Below are 20,501 nucleotides of genomic sequence, written 5' to 3' on the forward strand. Positions count from 1 at the left end.
AGTTCTACTTAATCACTGACTGGTACAGCTAACATGAGATAAGTGAAAAGTTCCTATGGTTTAAATGAACTCCTAAGACTATGATCTTTTTAAAAATCTGGGTATTGGTGTGTTTTTTTTTTTTCCTCTTTCCTTCTTAATCAAGACTTGTAGTGTTGTAAACCTGCCTCACAAAATACATCGTAATAACTTTTCTTTAAAAAAAAAAAAAAAAAAGACTAAGCCTTTACACCATCCTTTCTAGTGGTACATTATCTTGGCAATGTTATGCACCACTAAATTTCTCCATCGTGGCTCCTATCACTTCATCGGATATCCCTTTTTGACCCACCCATCTCCTTCATATATGGGCATGTCCATAGATTGACAAAGAAAGTTTACATTTTTGAATAAAGATGCAAAGTATGCAAAAAACATTAATACTGATGCAAAAAATAAAAATAAAAGAGAAACAAGGCAGAGGAAGGTAACTAAGCTCTCCTCGACCTGTTGGAATGGTGGTAACAGAATGATCTGAGATGGGATCTGTGGGTAGGTGGTTAAAAACAAAATTTGCTGCTTAAAAAAAAGTAAAATAAGAAAAGACATCTTTAAAATCAATCCCTGGTTGTAGACAAGTTCTCCAAAACCAGTACCTGGCACCACTCCAACAAACAAACGGGGGGGAGAAAAGTTCTTCGATTATCTCAAAAAATCTTGCCCTTTTACTCTGCCGCCTCCGCTGGGGGGGCTTCTGGACTGCACTCGGGCTGGGCCTCCTGTGTGGGAGCTGCGCAGGCTGACGACGCCGCGGCGGCCGCCGCCTCCTCCGCGGGCGCCGCCTCCTGCTCCGGGGGCGCGCCGGGCCCCGCGGCCGAGGGCGCCTCGCAGGTGGCCGCGCTGGCCCCGGCCTCCTCGGTCTTCTCCTCGGCCTTGCTGGGCTCCTCGGCGGCCTTGGCCTCCTCGCTAGCGGACGGCTTCTCGGGCGCGACGGCGGCCTCCTCGGGCTTGGCCTCCTGCGGGTCGCCCCCCGCCGCACCCTGCTCGCCCGCGGCCGCCTCCTCGCTCGGCGCCGCCGCCGGCTCCCCGGAGGCCGCGCCCGCAGCCTCGCCGGCGGCCGCAGCGGCGCCCCCGGCGGCCTCGTCCTTGCCGCCTTCGGCGGAGGCGCCGGCGGTGCCTTCGGCTTCACCGCCCTCTCCCGCTTCCTTCTTGTTCTTCTTGAAGGAGAAGCCGCTCAGCTTGAAAGACTTCTTGAAGGAAAAGCGCTTCTTTTTTTTTTTCGGGGTCTCGTTGCTGGGCGAGGGCGTGGCCCCGTCCTCGGCCTTGGGCGAAGACGTCGAGGAGGCGGCTGATGCGGCCTCCCCCTCCGCGGCCGTGGGCGAGCCGGGCTCGGCGGCCTCGCCCTCCGCGGGGGCCTCCTTCTCCGCAGGGCTGGCCCCGGCCTCGGGGGCGGCGGCGGCCAGCTCATCTTTCTCGGCCGCGGCGGGCGACGCCGCCCCGCTCCCGGCGGCCGCGGGCTCCTCCTTGTCGGCGGCCGGGGCGCTGCCGTTAGCCTGCAGCTCCTCCTTGGCGCCGGGCTCGGCGGCCGCGGGAGAAGCGTCGCCGTTTACCTTCACGTGGCCATTTTCCTGCGGGGCAGAGAAAGCGGGAGGTCACTGAAGGGGGCCTGGGCATGTCATCCCCGCCCCCACTCCTGGACCGGGAGGGACTAGCGTCCCCCGGGGCCCCTCTGGTTTTGGAGACCTTCTCCTTCATGGGGAGGCGAGATTGGATGCCCAGAGGAGAGTTCCTCGAAGACCTGGGGGCAGTGCCGTTTGGGATGCCTAAAGGCACTGAGGAAGCCTCGACTACGCAATAAATGCCCCCGAGGCCTTAAAAGGGCCGAGTCTGAAACGTGGAAAGCAAAGGGTAACCCATTCCAACCTTCGCCTCAAGGGCTTTGGGATAAAGGAGTCACGTAATATATGATACGCCAAACGCCCTTTGGAAGGAGGCACAGAGCCAAAGCGGGTGATCTGCGCCTAGGTTACACATCCCCCTTTCTCCCTAAACTCTAAAGGGGCGCCTTCAAAACACCAAGAACTCCCAGGGGGATCCCAGCGTTCCAGCCAGAAGCGCCTGGGCTGCGCGCGCAAAGGCCCTACGCCCGCCAAGGGCCTGGGGTCGGCAGGGGGCGCTGCGGCTCCACGGCGCGGAGCGGGGCGCAGGCGGGCGCGGAGGGGCGGGGCGGCCGGGCCACCCCGCCCTGCCGGGTCGGGCCCTGCCCGCTGGCCAAGGCGCCCCCAAGCCCGGATAGCGCAGCCCGGAGTCCGCAAACAAAGCTCAGGTGGCATCCTGGTCTGGATAAAACTAACAAGGCAGGGGGAAACCGATTATTTCAGAGGTCTCGCTTCTGCTTCCACGCCCACCTTCGCCAGTGATTCTGCGAAGCCCGGGCGCGCCCAGGCGGCTCATTTTGCATTTTTAACGGGTTCAAAGCCTCTTGGCAGAGCTTGCCTTCCCTATTAGGTTAGGGCAGGCGAAGCAACACGGCCTCTGCTCTAGGAAAAGAGGCGTGGTGGGTGCCCGGTGTTTGTGAAGCAGCCACCCTTGGCCGACCTCTCGGGCCCACCCAACCGTAGCCATCCGCCTGGGTTCGGGCATCGCAGGGGCAGCCCCCGCAGTGGTCCAGGCGGCACGCACACCAACAATCTCGACCGAAACACAAGAACTGCCTCTTGTTGACCACTGGACAGGTTCTTCAAGGACCCACAGAGTCTTCCCACCCTAGGGAGACCATTTAAAAGTCAGATGGGTGTGTAATTCCAGAGACAACTACGAATAAAGATTTAGAACAGTGGGAAAAGCCCACCGAAAGGTAGTGAAGCCCTTCTGCCCAGCTCCAGCCAGCCAGCCAGCCAGCCAACAACCTTTTCAAGAACCCAGGGCACGCCGCCTCGGCATACAATAAGACAGCCCTTCTTCCCTCCTCGCCTTTCTCCACCGCCATCCCTATTCGCCCTCCCCCCCCCCTTCCCTACCCACATACACACAATCACACCAGTTCAGAAATCTTGAAGGCGACCCAGTCTCGACAACAAACACGAGAGACACTCAAACACCTTTGTGCCCACTAAACACAGATGCAACCTGGCTGGGTGCGGGGGTGTGGGGTAGCACCTAGCTAGTCACGTTCTGCCAAGCTCCAAACACGCCATTTTAGACGATTTATCCTTCATTCCTCCCGTCTACACAAGAATTCACCAGGATTCTCCGGGAACCACTACTTTGGGGTGGGGGGAGACCCCACCTATGAGAAATTGACAATTTAAGCTATCGATTTCCATTCAACTTTCAGACTGGAATCTGGTCACGGTCCTCTCCGCCGAAGGCGCTTCGGGCACGACCAGAAGGGAAGGGGAAGCGTCGGGACTAGAGAAAGACACCAAAGAAACGACCAGAACCACAGGTAGAATTTACCTGCCCATTCGCTTTAGAAGGCGACGAGGCCACAGCCGCCTCCCCAGGCCTCTCCGCGGCGGCTTCTCCCTTCGCAGCGGTCTTGGAGAATTGGGCACCCATGCTGGCTTCTTCAACAAAGAAACTCAACAGATCCAAGGGGGGAACAAAGAGCTTCGGGTTGGTGTAACGACGGGGCAAGCAGCAGCGGCGGCAGCAGCAGCAGCGGCGGCAGCAGCAGCGGCACACACACCGGAGGGAGGGGGGAGTGGGGGTGGTGAAGAGGACAGAACAGAACCGATTAAATACACTCCGGATAAAAAAATTTTAGTCGAAGAGATCAAAAAGCAGCAGCGCAGGAGGGAGGGAAAAAGGGTGGAAAAGTCGAGCACAAAAAAAGGAGCCCAAGTGTAGTTTTTTAAAAAAAGAAGTAATAAAAAAATCCCAGATTTGTAGCCGCACTGTAGACAAGAGGAAAATGGAGAAATCTCCCTGGTTGCTAATAAGATGCGGGGTCCAACGCCCAAGTGCACAGATGAATGGGCTCGCGGGCGCTGACGCGGCCCCCGCGCGCGCCGGCCAATCCGCGCGCCGCACACAAAGCAGGGGGCGGGGCCTGCACTGCCGGCGAACAATGGAGCCGCGCTTTGCAAACGGTTTGAAAATCAGCCTCAGACCGAGAATTAATGTCCTCCAAATAAATAAATCAATTAAAAAATACATGCCTCTCGCCTCCCTCTGCTTGAAAATAATAATGCATTACTTGATTGGCTTGCTTTGTTTGTAATTAATTAACGCGGGAGGGGTGGTACTTGTGGATGGGGGCGGAGAAAGCGTTAACTTGACTCGCTTTGACTCTTGTCGGTCTATATCCGTGTCTGTCTCCCTCCCCTCCCTCCCCTCCCTCCCCTCCCCCATCTTTCCCGTGTGTTTCTGTGTATGTGTGTATGTATGCGAGTTTTTAAGACAATGGTGGGGATATGTGTGCAGCATGTTTTCTGTCTCTGTGTTCCATATTGGTTTCACAGATACTGCACAGGGTTTGTTTTTCTAACGGTTGCAAATGTGAATTAGCCCCAAATTGAAAGGTATTTAAACCAAGAAGATCGAATTTCATCAAACGAGATCGCGAGTTAGAATTAGGTCTGTAGGCCAGATGTAGAAAATGCAAAAGCAGCAAGCAGACGAAGCCACACTCCCTTCTCTATCCCACACTGGCATGAAATAAAATATTTCGAGATTGGCCTGCGGCGCTCATCAACCCCCCGCCCTCCCCATTCCCAATTAGTGATTTTCCCCCCAACAATATAAAGTGAGGGCCATGTACAAAAGATCGAAAAGGTCTGCATTTTATCATTGTATGAAATGACAGTTTTCCTCTATGGTGAAATGAGACACAGCCTAGAGTGTACGAATCCATATTTACAGTTGGGATGCAATTCGCGTCGATATGAATCTTTTTCAGCCTACTGCCAGGATCGGAGGGACTCTTTTCTTCCTGAACATGTGTGAATGTGCACGCAATCGAGTGGGCTCCTGGAAGGGAGGGAGGCAGCCGCGACGGAACTCTGAACAACCGGATTGACTATTACAGTTCTAAGGAGAAATTACATATTGAGAGATAGCAAGAACATCCCTGAACGCTCCAAGTCTAACTTGGGTTAGAGAAAAGGCTTCTATAAGGGAACCCAGGGTACCTCCATCTGCGCCCCTTGCCACCGAAGTACCAGACGCTACTTGTGCGTGAAAGACAGCGCACTGATTTAAAGAATGGAGGGGGAGGGGGGAGAGGCAAAAATCAAGGATACACCCTTATAAGCATTCTCCTACCACCTACATTTTTGCTCCCAAAGTTTTCACTCGTGTCCAAATCACACTACTTTTTCTCGTTTACATTTAGTGATCCTGAAATGAATAATCTTTAGCTTATGGAGGTGAGAAGCAGTCGGAGGAATGGTTCACGTCTCCCGGTGCTGGCTCTGAATTCTCAAAGTTTTATTTTCCTGCTCATTGTAGGGAAATGGGTCACAGTCTGAGTGAAAAAGACGGTTGATTCAAGCCAATAACTCTTTGTTCAAGTACTGCTTTGAAAATCACCAAGCTGCAGATCGTTACATGAAGCTTCGTCTTCTCACTGTCCACTTCTTCAGATGCGTCATTATTCAATCACGAAGTCATATTCCCCAGAGCCGACGTTAAGACGTTTCCGTAGAAGTGTATCTTGCCAAACTTGTTATCACCCTAAGGGAGCCCGCTGGCCTGGCCCAAGACCCCAGCCGCCGCGATGGTTACGAATCCCTTGTATTAGCGTCGTTCCAACTTGAAAAGCCAACTGGGCTGATCCAAAACCACCATCCAGGCGATTCTCAAAAGCTCTTTTAAGCTGTTGATTTCCCCCTACCCCCAACGTGAATCATGCCCCTTCCTCTGCATCCCCCTCCCGGTTAAACTTGGGGTGATTGCTAGCTCGCTTTTCGATTTTCTCCTGACGTGTTCTTAGCCCTCCATTTGGGGGCTGCTTTTATTGCTCCTTTGTTACCAGGCTGCGGTGTAGCTTTCCCGTCTTTTTCTTTCTCGAATGCCTATTTGCCTGGTATCGGCTTGTCTCCTTGGCAACGGCCAGGGAAGATTCGGAGCCCCAGGCGGGGGGGAGGGGGAAGGGGCGGAGCCGACGGGGGGTGGGCAGGGAGGTGGTGGAAGGGAACGAGACGCAGAGCGAGAGACAGGGAGACAGACAGCGAAGCAGATGGCCGCGCGAGGGGGCGGAGTCCCGGCGGGGCGTGGACGTCGCGAGCTCGACGGAGCCAATCAATTCCCTCAGCTGCTCCGGGGCTAGAAAACAAGGGTAAACACGTAGATTCACTACCCATGAGCGGTCCCTAGTTTAGGGTAGTAAAGTTGGTTTTCTTTCGATAAGAGAGCGCATTTTTAGCGTAGGTTGGAAAGCCGACAGTCCCCAGTAACTGGCAGGGGGAGGCGGTTTGCGGGGCTCTGCCGGGGGGTGGGAGCGGGGGCGGGGGGCGCTGGGTCAACCTCTCCTCAAACTCTCCCGGCGTCGGGCCAGCAGGGGGGAAGCCGCGAATGCGTGAGGCGAGTGAAGGCGGAGGGTGGGTGAGGAAGGAAGGGGCTGGGAAATGGGAAGAGGTCACTCTGCCTCGGAAACTACATAACGACTGGGAAGGACCTCCAAACAAGACTGGAACCAGTAGGAAGTTGTACAGTGTAAGTACATAGTTCCTCAGGAGTTCCGTGTTCTTACACCCAGAGCTAAAGGTTTCAAATCAAGTTCTAAGTATATAAATATGATTATTTATATATATATATGACTAAAGAACCCAGGTGGTCATAGTGAACATGTAAAACTGGTAAATGCCTGTAACCAACTCACCAGGAGGAAACAGTCATTTATTCTCTTTTCACCACGCACAAAGGTATTTCTAAGAGGATGACGATCTGTATATGGTTTTCTCTAGAAAAAGAACGATTTCTTTAGGATACCTTAAAGTTATTTTTTCCTTAAAATGTTAGCAGTAGAAGGGAATTTTTAGATAGTTCCACAAATTCCTTGAGGGCCTGCTGTATCCCTCAAGGCCTTGTTTTCCCATCAGTGAACAAGAGAGATGCAACGCAATCTTCGGCCTCCAGGAGCTTACTTTCTTTTTCTGGCCGCGTGGCTTGCAGGATCTTAGTTCCCCAACCAGGGATTGAAGCAGTGCTCCCTGTAGTGGAAGCCTGGAGTCCTAACCACTGGACCGCCAAGGAATTCCCTAGGAGCTTGCATTTTAGTAGATTGCTTTAGGTGAATTGGATTATCTAATTTCATCTAGTCTCTTACCAGATGAAGAAACAGCCCCGGGGAAGTTGCCAGATTTTGTCAGTTGGTAGAGCCAGGAATAGAGCTCACCCCCTTGATGATTCCACATCTCCAGCTTCTTCCACTACTCCTGGTGCTGACTAACCTTCCCTAGATGGCACAGATTCATTGGATAGGTTGGTTATTCATAACTAAATTATTTCTTCGGCTCCTGCTAAGTACTAGGAAGGGGCTAGACATCAGTTGACACCAGGGAAGAGGATGAACATGTCTGTCCTCTCATGTAACTTCCACTTCGCATTATTATCTCTTAAAACTTCTTAGAATATGAAGAAAGAGAACAAAGGATGGGATTAACTGTGTGCTTAGAAGAAAGCAAACAAAAAAACAATAACAAAGATGCGGGCCACTTTCTAGATTCCAAATTAAATATGCCTTTTTCATTTGAAAGCATTCATTCAACATTCATTCATTCACAAAGTACAAGATCGCACTGTGTTAATGGTGTGGTGCTCCATTTTTCATCTTAGGTTTTATATTACCTGAACTTTAATTCCACAGAAATTGATTAGTGTGGAATACAGTGTGGAACAAAGCAGGTACAGCCCGTCATTCATTCAACAGGTATTTATTGAGTTCCTATCATGTGCTAGGTATGTGGAACATATCAGTGAACAAAAGAGACAAGAAATCTTTATGGAGCTTACATTCTAGAGTAGGGAGAAAACAAACTTTAATAAATGTAAATAAGCAGATTATATGGAATACTAGTAGTACGTAAGTGTTGGGGTGGGAGCAAAGTAAGGGGCATATGAGTGCAGGGTTGAAATTCTATATAGGAGGTCAGGGAAGGCCTCATTGAGAAGATAAACTTTGAGCAGATTTGAGGAGGTGAGGGAATTGATAAGGTGCACCTAACCTAGCAAGAGAAGGAGAAATCAGAGTTGAACAAAAAGATCACAAAGAGATAAGTCATTATAAATAATCATATGTGTTCTGAAGGGAAATGTAGGGTGCTATAAGATAGTCTAATTTAGTTAAGAGGGTTTCAGAGAGCCTTTTAAAGGAGTGACATTTTAAGAGGAAACCTAAAGGATAAGTAGGCATTAGCCAGGTGAAGTGGTGGAAAATTGTGTTCAGTTGGAGGAAAGCCCCTGAGGAGGGAAGAGTTCAAATGGGTTTGGGGGGAACGTCAAGAGATTGGTTTGGCCATATTTTTGGGTGCCTATAAAATGTTCTAGTGGAAAAGTTAAATGTGCAGATGTAGGAGTCTGGAGCTCAAAGACTGGTTTGGAATGCAAATATAGATATGTGATCATTCCAGATGTAAATATTTTCTGAAGCCAAGTCATGAAAGTATACAAAGAGAGTACAGAAATGCCTAAATACCTAAATAACTCTAAATACCTTCTGCCTTAAGAGGCTGGGTAGATATTTGTCAATTATACCTTAATAAAGCATAACATAACATAAAGTAATAAAGTAAAATAAAAATCAATGAATAGAAAAAAAGAGAGGTCGGGTAGAAAAGGAGGCTAGCTGGCAAAGAAGACTGAGAAGGAACCTCCAAGGAGGAGACAGAAAACCAGGACAGTGTGGTGTCTGGAAAATCAGTGAAGACAGTGTCTCAAGGAGGAGTGATTAGTTTTGTCAAGTGCTGTTGAGAAGTCAAATAAAGACTGAAAAGTTTCCATTGGCTGTTGCTGGTTACAGAACAGCATTCTGTATACAGAATACAGAAGTTACTAGTTATGGGCTCCAGAGCAGTTTTTATCCTGTGTTGAAAGTGGAATCCAGATTTAGTGTGTTAAAGAGTAAATGGGAGGTGAAGAAGATGACAGCATAAATAGTCCCTTCTTTGTGAAGCTTGGCTGGGTAGAGGGTGTAGAGAGACAGGGCAGTAGCTGGAAAGGGATGGTATAATGTTTTTTGTTTGGGTTTGTGTTGTCTTGGATGGAAGATATTAGAGCAAAGTTAACTACTCTGGAAATTAATCCAGTAGAAAGGAAAATGTTACAGATATAAGAGAGAAAAGGAATAGTGAATGGAATGAGGTCCCTAAGAATGCAGCAGGGAATGGAGATGTAGGGCACATGCTGAGATACTGACTTTTGAAAGACTCTACTCCTTTCCTGTATCAGGGGAAGAAGAGGATGGTCAAGATTGACTGGCTGGAAGATGAGAGAGCTCCCTCCTGATGGTTTCTACTTGCCTTTGAAATTCATCAGCTAAGGGTGAGGAAGAGAAGTCGGGGTGTGATTATATTATAGAAGGTATGGAATAATAATTGGGAAGCATAGGATTGAGACTTTTGGGCATAGTAAGATTTTAGAGCAATAATGAGTACCCATTTGAGGTTGATAAATCCCAATGATGCTTAGTCAGTATATCAAAGTTTCTCTCTCAAATAAACTCTTAAGTGAAAAATAGTATCTATTACAATCCTCTTTAAGATTACCAGCTATTCACTTTCCCAGCCTATACCCAGTTTTTTAAAATTGAAGTATAGTTGATTTACAGTGTTGTGTTACTTACTGCTGTACAGAAAAGTGACTCAGTTATACATATATATGCATTCTTTTTCATATTCTTTTCCATTATGGTTTATCACAGGATATTGAATATAGTTTACTGTGCTATACAGCATGACCTTGTTTATCCATTCTGTATATACCAGTTTGCATCTGCTAATCCCAAACTCCCAGTCCAACCCTCACCAATCCCCCACCCCCTTGGCAACCAATCTATTCTCTATGTCCCTGATTCTGTTTCATAGATAGGTTCATTTGTGTCATATTTTAAGATGCCACATATAAGTGATATCATATAGTATTTGTCTTTCTTTTTTTTTTTAATTTATTTATTTTTGGCTGTGTTGGGTCTTCGTTGCTGCACGCGGGCTTTCTCTAGTTGCGGCGAGTGGGGGGCTACTCTTCATTGCGGTGCACAGGCTTCTCATTGCGGTGGCTTCTCTTGTTGCGAAGCTCAAGAGATGGGCTCTAGGCGCACGGGCTTCAGTAGTTGTGGCACGCAGGCTCAGTAGTTGTGGCACACAGGCTTAGTTTCTCCGCGGCATGTGGGATCTTCCCGGACCAGGGATCGAACCCATGTCTCCTGCACTGGCAGGCGGATTCTTAGCCACTGCGCCACTAGGGAAGTCCCTGTCTTTCTCTTTCTGACTTACTTCACTTAGTATGATAATCTCTAGTTGCATCCATATTGTTGCAAATGGCATTATTTTGTTCTTTTTTATGGATGAGTAGTATTCCATCGTATAAACGTACCACATCTTCTTTATCCATTCATCTGTTGATGGACATTTAGGTTGTTTCCACCTCTTGGCTATTATGAATAGTGCTGCTATCCAATTTGTATTATGCCTATACAGTCAATATCTGCACAAAAATATAGATTAAACTAGGTCTGCTTTTATAAAACTCCATTTCAGTTAATCCTGTATGATTTTGTACAGATATGTATAAACAGAATGGAAAAGGGAAGAGAACCTACTGGGTGCTAGGCACTGCACCACGTGAGCCTGTGCTAGGCTTGTGTTTCACCCTTACAACAAACCCATGGACTTGAATCATTATCCCCATTTTATAGATTTGGAAATTGATGTTCAGTAAGGTTTGGAAAGTGAAATTCAACTAGTGTGTTAACCATTGTGTGTTGAGGGATATCTGATTTTAGGAATCTAATAAAATCTCAAATGGTTGTAATAGCAAAGTGGGATCTCATAGTAGGAGCTTTATTAATTTTTTAATTGGTACCATGTACTGAAATTTTAACTTTAAACTTTGCTTTAGTGTTCTTTATTAACTATCCAATAGCACTCAGATAGAAAGATTCTTTCATGGTTAGGAAACATCAGAGCCACTGATTATCTGATCTGAAGGCTCAAGGACTAACACCTAGAATAGGAATGAAGCTTCTGGAATGTTAGATCCCCTCCAGATACTTAGGTGATTACTACAAAACCACTAGAAGCTGGAGTATATTTTTAATTATTGCTCTTCAGGTGTATTGATCGACTTAGCAAGAGTTTTTATATTTGAAAAAATCCCAAAGGGTAAGATACACTCTAGATTAGAGAAAGGTTAAAAAAAAAAAAAGCAGGAAAAACCCCAAAATTTTAAAGAAAAAGTTTTCTCCAGAAATTTTGAATCAAAGCTTATCTACAGTAGCATTTTCTAGAATTTGCAGTATTTACCCTCTAAGGGACAGGCTGAAAACTTTCCATATCAGCTTTTGAAAGAGCTGAGTTAGGAGAGGGAGATAATTCCCTTCCTATCTTTGTTTCCAGAGGTAACAGGCAAGTAAATAAAGAAAAACAATCAAAGTTTACATTAAAAGGATATGGTTCCTAGTCTTATAGAGTTATCTAACTAGTCAGCCAGAAATGAGAGTAGAAAATTCACATGGAAAAGAAGTTGAATTTTCAGTGTGACATCATAGGAACCATGCAAAGGTTAGTTTTTCATTGTTATTTCAAAGTCATGGGGCTTCCCTGGTGGTGCAGTGGTTGAGAATCCACCTGCCAATGCAGGGGACATGGGTTCGATTCCTGGTCTGGGAAGATCCCACATGCTGTGGAGCAGCTAAGCCCGTGCACTGCAACTACTGAGCCTGCGCTCTAGAGCCCACGAGCCACAACTACTGAGCCCGCGTGCCGCAACTACTGAAGCCTGTGTGCCTAGAGCCCGTGCTCCACAGAGAAGCCACCGCAATGGGAAGCCTGCGCACCACAACGAAGAGTAGCCCCCGCTTGCCACAACTTGAGAAAGCCCACGTGCAGCAACGAAGACCAAACACAGCCAAAAATAAATAAATTTATAAAAAAATAAAAATAAAGTCATAAATACTTTCTGATATTAAAAAGTAGATTAAATCCCTGAGATACTTGAACTATTCTATGGCTCAAGAAATTAAAGCATAAAATCATATCAAACATTTATCTTTATTCCAAATGATAATGGAGTTTTTAAAAAAGGATATGTTAACCTTTAGAAATCACTTGTTGCAACCAATAAATTGACAAGTTTTTATTAAGCTGCTGCTAAACCAGACTTCATTAAGGCCCCCTCCAGTCTGATGGACATTTCAGTGCCTTTAGCGCTCTGTTAGGCTTTCTGATGGGATGATTGGGAAGGATGATGACATTCATTTGTTCAACCGATATTTATTAAGCGCCTACTTTATACCAAGCACTGGGTGATAGTGCTTTGCTTACGATAGCTCACTGAATCCGCAAAGTAATTTTATAAGGTAGAAACCATTGCTTCCTATGTCTTCACAAATCAAGTCCTGCAGAGGTTACATAACATGCTCAATTTTTTGCTGCTTTTAAGTGGTCCGGGCTGGGTTGGGTTCTGAATCCAGCTCTTGGTGGTTCCAAAGCTTGTGGCACTGTTTCCCTGGATACCATGCTGTCTTAGAGTAAGAATTTTATGGGCTGTTTCCAGTTCTCCTGGAGGTTACAAAAATGCCCAAGAGACACTAAAAATTAACCAAAAGGCATTCAACTTCATTTATGCATTGTGAGAGAAGTATTTAGGGCCACGTCTATAAAATGAGAATTAGCATTCAGAAAATCACACACACATACACACACACACACACACACACACACACACACACTCAAAATCTGACAGATCAGATTCTTGAACCTGGAAACATCCTTAGTAACTTTATCCAGAATATAGTTATTGCAAATCAGATATTGGTGTAATTAAATAAAAACATGGTTAAGTTGCACTCAGGATCTCACCTCTATCTTTTCTGGAGGCAGAAGTGTGAGTCTGGCTGAGGGCAGAGTGAAGCCATTGGAATGTAGGTAAAATAGAGTGTAGAACTAGAAAGAGGAAGTTACAGTTGGGAAGGAAATCAAGATATGAGATGGGAGGTGAGATCAGAGATGAGAAGGTGCAGGACCACTGTAGGAAGACTGTAAGTATTCCTGGAAAGAAAGAAAATCACAGCAGAGAATGTAGGGGTGATGTCAATGGGGCATTCTTCCATTAAGTCTGCAGTTGGAATTTGATTTACATTGTGGTTGTAGGTTTTAAAATTTAAAGCAATTTTACATATGTTTCATTTAATACCCACAGTAAATTAAGGCATCAATTAAGTTAATCCCCAATTATAAGAGAGTTAAGTAATTTGCTTGAGGTCCTAACTATAGCTGCTCAGACCAGCCAGTGTCTTGTGGTCGGCTGGGACAAACAGGGACTTTCTCACTGCCCCATCCTGCTGTCTCTGCCCTTGTGTAGCATTTTTCCACTCCCATTCCACCTTGATACTTAATAAAAGGATAGTCATGCTGCATTTCTAATTGATTTCGAGTTTTGTTCTCATTGCTTCAAATACTACTTCTATGCCAGTGACATTAAAATCAGAAATACCTGTCGTAACTGCCACCCCAAATTCCAGATCTGTATTTTCTGCTGTCTCCTTACTGATCTGGGCATTGCTGTGTGTATATTTCTCACCACTCCCTCAAACTCAGGTTATCATTTTCCCACCCAAACCAGCATCACATTCTGAAAGGATTTCTTTAGCTTTCTTGGAGACATTTTTGACTCATTTTTCTCCCTCACTTTCCAGGCTAAGAATAGAACCAGATATAAGACCTCCTTTAGGATTCAGTGGACACTCTACACAGTATATACATGTATTAAATCCTTATGTAGTACACAAACTAATACAATGTTAATATGCCAATTACATCAATAAAAAAAAAGACACACACAAAAAAAGAATTAAAAACTAAAACAAACTAACAAACTAAAACAAAGCCTGAAACTTTTGCCTGTTTGGTCAGCTCATAAACTTTTCTTTCCATCTCCATGTCTTTCTTTCACGTCTTGGACACATTTTTCCTTATGTTACCTTTTCTCTCTTTAAAATTACCATTCGTTAGACTTTACAAAATATAAAAATAATTCAGTAGCAAGGAAAGTACTGGAATCCTCATTGTATTATTTATTACAGCTCAGAACACCCCATGGATCATCTTTGTCAAATTATGTTGATTTTTTCCTTTCAAACATCTTTGGTATTTTCTCAACCAGTGCTAAAATTGAAATCTAGGTTTTCGATGTGTTCTGCCCGAATAACCTCCTAGGTAGTTTCTCCCCTCTCTAGGGCATTCTATGCCACAAATATCTCCCCTCTAACTCCCTTGATCAAAAACTGACTTTCAGTTGCCTGGGATCTAACCCTCCTTTCCTGACTTCCAAAATACTTTATAATCTGTCCCCATAATCTCCAGGCAGAGGAGTAGTTTGGGTCATTGAGGGACAATTTATTAAACTCTTCCCTGTAATTGTTTCATCCACCTCCTGGCAAAGAACTAGTAATTACGAGTTGTTAGTATAGCCCCATTAAATATTCGTTATAGAGAGAAGGTTGAAGAACTTCTTCTTCAAGGTATTTCATAATTTAAAACAACTTAGGAAGCCAGTTCTCCACTGGCTTCTCTTCTTAGGGGTGAGAAAGGAGCAGATTTCAAGGAGATGGTGAACTGATCTCCCTTTTTGTCGAAGAGAGAGTCCTGACTTTGAACTTCTCGTGTCCTTTTCCAGTCTCGTATGTTTGACCCAACCACAAGAACCATTGCACCAGAAGGGGCAAAAACCCTCTAAGAGGGAGAGAAGAGAAAACAGCAACTGGTAAATCATAGACATTTCCTCCTGATTACGTAGACAAGACCAGTTTTTCCTTCCTGATGAAAATATTTTTTCATGTCCGTAACATTTCATTTTCTCACACTAACACTTAATTTCCTTGGCTGGATCTCCTGTCTTTTTTTTCCCCCACCATACTTTAAATGTCCTAACTACTTTTCGTGAATTTAAACTACACAATGTCTGTTAATTGACTAAAACAGGTAATATTTCCCCCGTATTTGTTTTATATTCTTTTCACTAGATGGCAAAAACTATCTGCAACTTTTGAATTTACAAAATCCATGTTATTATAATTGTGGTTTCTTGAGAGTATCCCATAATAAGCAAGAAAGAATTGTTATATTTTAGACTTTAGACTTCATCACTACTTTTTTGAAAAGAATTTGATTTTCACTTGATTCATTCAATTTAATGGTAGAAAACAGTAAAACATTATTTGACACCAGATAGGCAAACATCTACTTGTGTTGTTATGTCCGTATCTTTCAACTTAATTCTTTTTTAAGTCCTTAATGAGTCTTCAGGATGATTTCGTAAAATATATTAAGATGCAGTTTATGTCACTGTTTGAATATATATATTACATTATATATTATTTATATTTACATTATATATATTATATATCACATATGATTATTATAGTGTAGTATGCATGGGGTACAACAGGAAGTTGAGAACATTGATTTTCATTGTCATTGTATCAGCACTCATAGGAACAAGCAACTATCCTTTGAAATGATCACTTTGTCAGAACACCCATCAGACAAGTGCCAATCTTCAAATCAGTTTGGGGAACATTCCTCTTTGGGTCAGGCCTCACAAGCCACACAAGAAACTCTGCCTCAATATTTTATAACTGTGTTTTATGATGATAATTTTTATTACTCTAAACTGTATACCACTTTGATCACTGACTTTAATAATACTAACACCTTCTAGGTACATGAAAAAGTGTTCAATTAACTTTCAAAATATAATTTTATTCACTGTGCTTTTGGCTGTCTTTAAAATTAATACTTATCTTTAGAGAGTGTGCCACTCTTGGGGTGAAGCAGCTGTGGTGTAGTGGGACTGCGGTGTTTGAGGACATAGGTTCAATTTCAGGTTCAAACACTTGGTAGCTATGTTGTGACCTTAGACAGTTGACTGAGGTTCTCTGAGCCCTTTGCAAGATATGGATAAAAATTCATATCTTAAAGAGTTTTTCGGGTAATGTATTATTGTTGGTTTAAGATGTACTCTGTAAGAGGTTTTCTGTTGAGATTTGAATGAAAATAGGCAGGAGATAAGAGAAATGTTTTGAGATAATGCATGTAATAGCCTGGGACCCAGCATTTAGTAAGTCCTCGATAAATGCGGGGATTCTTTTTCTTCTTGGAATAAGGGGGAATCAGGGAAAACCTCAGAAGAGATTTTGAAGTAAAAGGGAAATAAGCAAACATATATCAGCAGAGCTGTTATTAAGTACTCGTTTAAGGATTTGCAGTGAACCCATATCTTGACTTCTCTCTTGGGCAGAATTCCTGAAGGAATTCTGAGAGAAGCTGACTAGAGACTAGAGAAGGTGCTAGAAGGCAGTAGAATTGGTAGTTGTCTTTTTCTTCCAGTAAGCCAGCTGCTCTCATGAGGGAGGTGGGATTATATTTCTTAATTAATGTTAATTTTAATTGATGTTTAGACTTTTACATGATTAAGCAAATGCTCTATCTTCACATTTTGCTTTTCTTATAACTGTCTTTTCTCAATCTGTGCTTTTCCTGAAATATGCTACAAACCAGAGCTGTTTAATATAATTCAGCGTTTTGCCCTCCTTCCTTGGACATCTCTTCATCTGAGGCTTAGCCAGCAGAGAGGTGTCAGAATAAACCACAATTTGAAAAATTTACAATATATATTTTTTAATCCCACCCTTCTCATAGGAAGTCCAGATAGAGTAATGAGTATCTTCAGGTTCTCTCTCTTTTTTTTTCCTGAGTGCTAATTAAAAATCTTGTTAGCAGCAATCTATTAATAATTTCTTTATGCCCTGAATTTCTTTGAGCAGTATTTTGTTATCCATATACAAATTTTATTTTTGCAGTTTTTGCTTTTTCCTCCAATTTTGAAAAAAAAATTGAAAAGAGGGTCATAATTTATAACAATTATGATCCTCACAATGATTATCATCATCATGATGATTACAAAATATGAAACACGTGTATACCAGGAGGCAGGAAGCATCATTCATTCTGCCTCGTGTAGCAGTTAAGAGTTCTACGATCAAATAAACTTAGTTTTGGGTCTAGGCTCTGTGAAGCAAGCATTGGTACCATTTCAATGATGGGAAAGATACCAAGGTTTGGAAAGGTGAAGCGATTTTGCTTAGATCACACTGAAAATAAGCAGCAAAAGTACTCTCAAGGGCCTGGAAATTGCGTTTAAAAGTGCCCTTTCCCTTACAGAGCAAGAACCTTAGAACTTCATGGAAGATTGGACATCACATTCAAACTGTGTTCTTGCTATGCAGCGCCACCAGCATCATGTGATTCAGGGTTGATGTCTAGCCCAAATTTAAACGTACTTTCATGTTGAATAATGAATCTGACTGAAGGAAATGTAGCATAATCTCATAAGTCTCTGAATCATAAGAAATTGGAGCAATAGACTCTTATAAGGTTAAAATTTCTCAAATTGGAGTAATACTTAACGTTGCTAGAATTTTGGGATTTATTTATTTATTTATTTTTGGCTGTGCCGCGCGGCATGTGGGATCTTAGTTCCCCGACCAGGGATTGAACCTGCGCCCACTGCATTGGAAGCGCAGAGTCTTGACCACTGGACCGCCAGGGAAGTCTCTGGGATTTATTTTTAAACTAATATTTCTTTAAAGGCCTCACATAAGTGAAACCTCAGCAAAATTTCTTAAATATTAATCTCAAACTTCACCTACAAAATAAAGCTATAAAATGTCATCACATTCATAAAACTGAAAAACATTATAATTAAGCTTAGCATTTGTCTTTTATTTATTATGGTTGCAAAAGCATAGTAGTAGTTTTAGCAATTATCAGTACAGCATGACTCTATCAGCAAGTGCTTTGACACTAGGATAAATCTGCAAATATCAATAAATAAAAGCGATACTAGAGTTCTCTTATCAAAAGCTTAAATGGAAGTAAATGGGTAGATTCTGGCTTAGCGATGCATCCTAACAATTTCTACAGGTGGACAGTCAGGAGGAAGCCTGATGCATTGTATCCCTTGATTATACAAAAGTCTCCAGCAGTTTCTCTAGAATAAGTAGGTATGTATTGCTAATTCTATATCACAAGGAGAAGAACTCTGAAAGATTTAACTACCTCTGTATCATTTTTCTATATTTTTAAGCACAGGGCCTTAAGTAAAATGCAGTTATGCCTGTTAGATTAGATCAAATGTAACAATAAAAATTTGAAATGTGTAGTGTAGTCAGCCCATTTAAATGTTGATCCAGTCAAATATAGATTTAGTAGATGATAAAAATCTGGCTTGTTCTAAATACAGAAAGGGTAGGAAAGGCACTGACTGAAAGGATCAAAGATGAGGGGATCCAGGTTGCCCAGAATGGAGGCCAGTTGAAGTAAAGATCACAAAATAAAATAAAGAAAATATGGTTTGCCTTGGCTCAGGAGGTGCCTGAATTTGCAGTGCTTGTGGAGATACTCATCAAATACTGGAGAGGGTCTGGGTGTCTTCTTGAAGCCGTATGTGAGGATGAGGATTCTGACATCCTTGTTTTCAGGGGTGACTCCTACCTTAATAATGAATCAGTTATGAAGCTTCCTTGATACCTGTTATGCAGAAGCCAAGTGGAGTGTCCCACAAGTGAATGATGGGACTTAAAGAAGTATTGTATTTTAGTGAAACTCTTATATCGCTCTACACAGGGGTCTCACAGAATTTTTTGGCTCCGACTTTTGGTGTCTGTGGCTCTTCTCTGGTGAAATCGAACCTGGGAAGGCATGGCGCAGAAAGTGATCCAGTACATTAAATACTATTTCTGTTCTTTGTTTTGCTGTCTTTCATCCAGGTCCTCTTCACAAGAAAGTTATTATTACTATTATTTTTTTTTTTTAGGAAATTTATTATTTTTAAAAAAGAAGTGTTTCATTTTGAAAATGAAAATGTTTATAATAATTACATGTCAGCTTCAATATCTCTACTATTTGTTCCTTGTTCTCATTGCTGCTCACATGAAACCCTCAAGCTCAATCAGGTAAACCTCCACTCTTTCATGAGGCAGCCACACCTGGAATGAGAGCACTTGGGATCTGGTACCCAGACAGGAGGTGGAAGTAGCCCTCTCAGGATACCAGTGTCCCAGCTTTTCACAGAGGAATTGATGCTTCTTTGGCTGACCCCTGTTTTCTCTGCCAAAGAACATTTGGAAGAGAGCTTTGCATCATGTAACTTGCCTCGTTGGCAATTTTGTTTCTTTCCTAGCCAAGAAGAAGCAAGGGGTTCATCAAACCAAATTTGAACCTTCAGCTACTCCACTTGAAAAATCATGATGGTTGGTGTAAGAATCAGCAAGGTCTTTGAAGTTCTCTGTCATGCAAGGCAAATTATAACTGGCTTCTTAACTGAGATGTATGTGTCCTTTTGAGTTGTTTGGTATCCTGGGCACAGAGTTCCCAGACTTCCATAATCATCACCATGGGTATTTTTATATTACAATTATATATTATGTTTCATCTTTCTCTCACTAGGTATGTTTCATCCTTTATTTGAATAGTTAGGCCAAGAGAATACAAATTTAGTCTTGAGTCGAATAAATTCAAGTTGCACAAAAATTAAGTGATTACTGAGAAAGAAGCATTTCATTACCCTCATACTGGGTTTTTATATCCAGTAGAGCACCAGTAATGGAGTTTCTTGTAATCAAGTATGATAGAAGTTCACTAAGAACCTGAATCTTCTTTAGACATTACCAATTAATAGAAATGAATATTCCATTTAAAGTTATTATAAAATATTGGCTATATTCCCTGTGTTGTACAATATATCCTTGTAGCTTATTTATTTTATACATAGTAGTTTGTACCTCTTAATACCCCTCCCCCTACCTTCCCCCTCCCCCTTCCCTCTCCCCACTGGTGACCACCTGTTTGTTCTCTATATCTGTGAGTCTGTTTCTGTTTTGTTATATTCATTCATTTGTTTCATTTTTTTTGGATTCCACATATAGGTGATAATGTAAAGTATTTGTCTTCCTCCATCTGATTTACTTCACTGGGTGTGATACCCTCCAGGTCCATCCATGTTGTTGCAGATGGAAGAATTTCATTCTTTTTTATGGCTGAGTGATATTCCATACACATATATATGTTTATACACTCATATACGTGTGTGTGTGTGTGTATGTGTGTGCGTGCGCCACATCTTCTGTATCCATTCACCTGTTGATGGTTGCTTGGGTTGCTTCCGTGTCTTGCCTGTTGTGGATAGTGCTGCCGTGGGCATTGGGGTGCATGTATCTTTTTGAATTAGTGTTTTCCTTTTCTTCGGATGTATGCCCAGGATTGGGATTGCTGGATCATATGGTAGTTCTATTTTTGATT

The 20,501-nt window shown here is 43.3% G+C and overlaps 1 protein-coding gene and 1 long non-coding RNA gene across 4 annotated transcripts in view; one reads left to right on the top strand and one right to left on the bottom strand.

Moving 5' to 3' along the window:
* Window positions 1–200: 200 nt before the first annotated feature.
* On the bottom strand, window positions 201–3,986 carry MARCKS (myristoylated alanine rich protein kinase C substrate). Its single transcript, XM_061207429.1, has 2 exons — window positions 3,439–3,986; window positions 201–1,607 (listed from the first exon to the last, which is right to left on the bottom strand). Exons 1-2 carry the CDS (start codon window positions 3,538–3,540, stop codon window positions 705–707), a joined length of 1,005 nt encoding a protein of 334 aa, XP_061063412.1. The 5' UTR covers window positions 3,541–3,986; the 3' UTR covers window positions 201–704.
* A 2,162-nt stretch (window positions 3,987–6,148) lies between these two features.
* LOC133102550 (uncharacterized) overlaps window positions 6,149–20,501 on the top strand; it is an 82,981-nt gene continuing 68,628 nt past the window's right edge. Inside the window, exons 1-3 of one of the 3 annotated variants that reach the window (XR_009702986.1) lie at window positions 6,149–6,262; window positions 9,373–9,504; window positions 14,818–14,884. This is a non-coding gene — a long non-coding RNA (uncharacterized LOC133102550). Of the gene's footprint in view, window positions 6,263–6,528; window positions 6,640–9,372; window positions 9,505–14,817; window positions 14,903–20,501 lie in introns of those variants that run through there. The other 2 variants (XR_009702987.1, XR_009702988.1) reach the window with 2 other exon arrangements.

Source organism: Eubalaena glacialis, chromosome 12 (assembly GCF_028564815.1).
Source record: "Eubalaena glacialis isolate mEubGla1 chromosome 12, mEubGla1.1.hap2.+ XY, whole genome shotgun sequence".
NCBI lineage: Eukaryota > Metazoa > Chordata > Mammalia > Artiodactyla > Balaenidae > Eubalaena > Eubalaena glacialis.

Coding starts and splice junctions, on each gene's coding strand:
- MARCKS (XM_061207429.1), bottom strand. CDS start 3,540: ATGGGTGCCCAATTCTCCAAGACCGCTGCGAAGGGAGAAGCCGCCGCG. Junction 1,608..3,438: donor CTTCTAAAGCGAATGGGCAG/GTAAATTCTACC, acceptor TCTGCCCCGCAG/GAAAATGGCCACGTGAAGGT.